Source organism: Otolemur garnettii, unplaced genomic scaffold, assembly GCF_000181295.1.
Source record: "Otolemur garnettii isolate 467f Iridium unplaced genomic scaffold, OtoGar3 scaffold00008, whole genome shotgun sequence".
Lineage (NCBI taxonomy): Eukaryota > Metazoa > Chordata > Mammalia > Primates > Galagidae > Otolemur > Otolemur garnettii.
In genome coordinates, this window is record NW_003852403.1 from 7,755,645 (window position 1) to 7,758,815 (window position 3,171).

A 3,171-nucleotide genomic window follows, 5' to 3' on the forward strand; every position below is an offset into this window, starting at 1 on the left:
CCACTTGAGCCACAGGCGCCGAGCCCTTTCCTTCTTATTCTCGCATGCTTCTGTCGGGTTTCTTGAGATACAGTGATCCTTGTGTCACATGCATACGTGTGATACTGTAATGGGACAGTGTCTCAGACTGGGAGGCATGTTAAGTGAAAGACAGGCACGCCTGGTTGTAGAGCAGCAACTGCAGGTATCGGGTGGTATGGTGCTCTGCCTGTCTCCTCGGGCTTCAGCTCAGTGCCAGGGGTGTGTATTCAGGGGACCCTGTTCAAAACAGTGAGGACAGCAGCTAACAGCTAAGGATGTTGTTCTTGGAAGGAAAATGAGGGGAGGAAAGGGTGAGGGAAGTTGTAATACTTAAATGTCCATTTACCCAGGGGACAGAACTAAAATAAGTGCTTGTTAGGACCAAAGAGAAAGGGGTAGGGCTCACTTTGTAAGGAAGAATAGTCTGAAAGTGTTTTCATTCACTTATGGAGTAGTAGGCTGCCTGGGGGGCCCCAGAAATAGTAACTCTACATGAGAATGTACCAGAAACCCTAGTAGCATGCAGGCAGCACACAGCATGTGCTCAATCAGTTGAGTTGATAATAACATTATGACTTAAATAGTGCTTGGATTTATCAAAGCAGTGGTCCCCACACAGGCTCATCCCTTGTGCTAGAAACAGTTGTCCTTTGCTTCTCACAGCACTCCAATTATCACCGCACAGCTAGACAAGGATGACGATGCTGATTACGCTCGCCTTGTGAAAGGGAGAATTGAGAAAACCCTCTTGGGAGAGGTAAGAAGAAATCCCTGTTGATAATAAGAAAACCAGCTCAGCAGTGTTGCAAGGAAGTGTTAAAAACCAGCTGCAGGGGGTTGACTAGTCAGTAGTGTCTGTGCTATTCCAGCTCTTCAGAAAAGGCAAGCAGTTGTCTACTCTTAGGAAAGAGGAAAGTGACTGATTAATACTCTGATCTTTTGACATGGCAGATTTCAGAGTATATTGAAGAAGTGTTTCTGCCTGATGACTGCTTTATTCTCATCAAGCTCTCCCTGGAACGGATCAGACTTCTCAGACTGGAAGTGAGTCACATAATTAAATGTGTAGAGGAAGTCATCCTGTGAGTCCCAAGACAGGTGCTGATAAACTAGAGCAAGAGCTAAGCCAGACAGAGGAAGCATTGCAGAGGAATGCTTTCTGGGTTTCATGATTCTGTCTTCTCACATTTTCTTTTATCTAAATCTGGTGGTGACATAGATACAGCTATCAAAAGACACAAAGGATGGCTCAGCGCCTATGGCTCAAGTGGCTAGGGCCCCAGCCACATGCACCTGCTCTGGTGGGTTCGAACCTAGCCCAGGCCCACCCACAACAATGATGGCTGCAGCCAAAAAATAGCTGGGTGTTGTGGCGGGCACCTATAGTCCCAGCTACTTGGGAGGCTGAGACAGGAGAATCACTTGAGCCCAAGAGTTGGAGGTTGCTATGAACTGTGATACCACAGCACTCTACTCAGGGTGACAGCTCAAGGCTCTGTCTCAAAAAAAAGACACAAGGAAAATTAATTGAAATTTTGTGCATAACACAATACCAGTTGATAAGTTGTTATTGTAGCTGGTCTCCTTGTCCATTTTCCCAGTGTCTGGAAGGACCTTAGAGCTGCCTATGCCTTACTCATCTGTGGTTTCCCAGCACCTGCTGATTTAGTGAATATTTTTAGATGGGTAGATTAACCTGGTTTCGTTTCTTTTCTTTTCTTTTCTTTTCTTTTTTTGAGACAGAGTCTCTCTCTGTCACCTGGGCTAGAGTGCTGTGGCATCACTCTAGCTCACAGCAACCTTCTGGGTTCCAGCAATCCTCAGTGTCCCAAGTAGCTGGAACTACAAGCATCCACCACAATGCCCAGATAATTTTTCCTATTTTTAGTAGAGGTGGGGTCTCTCTTTGCTCAGGTTGGTCTCAGTAATCTTGTTTCTTATGTTGCCATTCATGGGATAGAAAGATTCACAAACAGGCAATGCCCATTGCTCAGTGGGTAGGGCACCAGCCATATACACTGAGGCCAGCGAGTTCAAACCCGGCCCAGGCCAGCTCAAACAACAATGACAACTACAACAATAAAAAAAATAGCCGGGTGTTGTGGCTGGCACCGGTAGTCCCAGCTACTTGGTAGGCTGAGGCAAGAGAATCACTTGAGCCCAAGAATTTCAGGTTGCTGTGAGCTGTGACACTACAGCACTCTACCCAGGGTGATAGCTTGAGACTCTGTCTAAAAGAAAAAAGAGGCTCGGCACCTGTAACTCAGCGGCTAAGGCGCCAGCCACATACACTGGAACTGGCGGGTTCAAATCCTTCCCTGGCCTACTACACAACAATGACAACTACAACAAAAAATATAGCCAGGCATTGTGGTGGGCACCTGTAGTTCCAGTTACTTGGGAGACTGAGGCAAGAAAATCGCTTAAGCCCAAGAATTTGAGGGTGCTGTGAGCTGTGACGCCACCGCACTCTACCAAGGGTGACATAGTGAGACTCTGTCTCAAAAATAATAATAATAAAAGAAAAAAGAAAGATTCACAAACAGCTCTCACCTACTGGGCACAATGTAAGAGCATATGGCACATCTCCTGGGTGAGGGAAACAACTACAATAGGGACCTCAGCTAACAAACACAAACATTGTAACCTAATCATTTGTACCCTCACATTAATCCATAGTTTAAAAAAAAAGATTCGCAAACAGACTGACAGAGTGCAGACTGAGAAACTCATGTTTACCTCTATGAGAATTGACTCTGGGCTCGGCACCTGTGGCTCGAGGGGCTAAGGCGCCAGCTACATACACCTAAGGTGGCGGGTTCTAATCCAGCTCGGGCCTGCCAAACAACAATGATGGCTGCAACCAGAAAAATAGCCGTGCGTTATGGCGGGCGCCTATGGTCCCAGCTACTTAGGCGGCTGAGGCAGGAGACTTGCTTGAGCCCAGGAGTTGGAGATTGCCGTGAGTGATGCCACAGCACTCTACCCAGGGGGACAGCTTGAGGCTCCATCTCAAAAAAAAAAAAAAATTGACTCTGAAGTTTAGCAGCCACCTCTTCAGTTCAGAGATTTCTCTAGCCTGATTTTTACTCTGCCTGTCTTACGGCTTTCTTTTTCCTTTCCTTTTCTTTTCTTTTTTTTTTTTTTTTT

The 3,171-nt window shown here is 46.3% G+C and overlaps 1 protein-coding gene across 1 annotated transcript in view; it reads left to right on the forward strand.

The window, feature by feature from the left end:
* The window catches only part of POLR3A (RNA polymerase III subunit A), a 63,312-nt gene that overhangs the window by 50,708 nt on the left and 9,433 nt on the right, over positions 1 to 3,171 (forward strand). The window contains exons 25-26 of the mRNA XM_003783521.3: positions 685 to 778; positions 973 to 1,065. Coding sequence (XP_003783569.1) covers positions 685 to 778; positions 973 to 1,065 — 187 coding nt within the window. The remainder of the gene's footprint in view (positions 1 to 684; positions 779 to 972; positions 1,066 to 3,171) is intronic.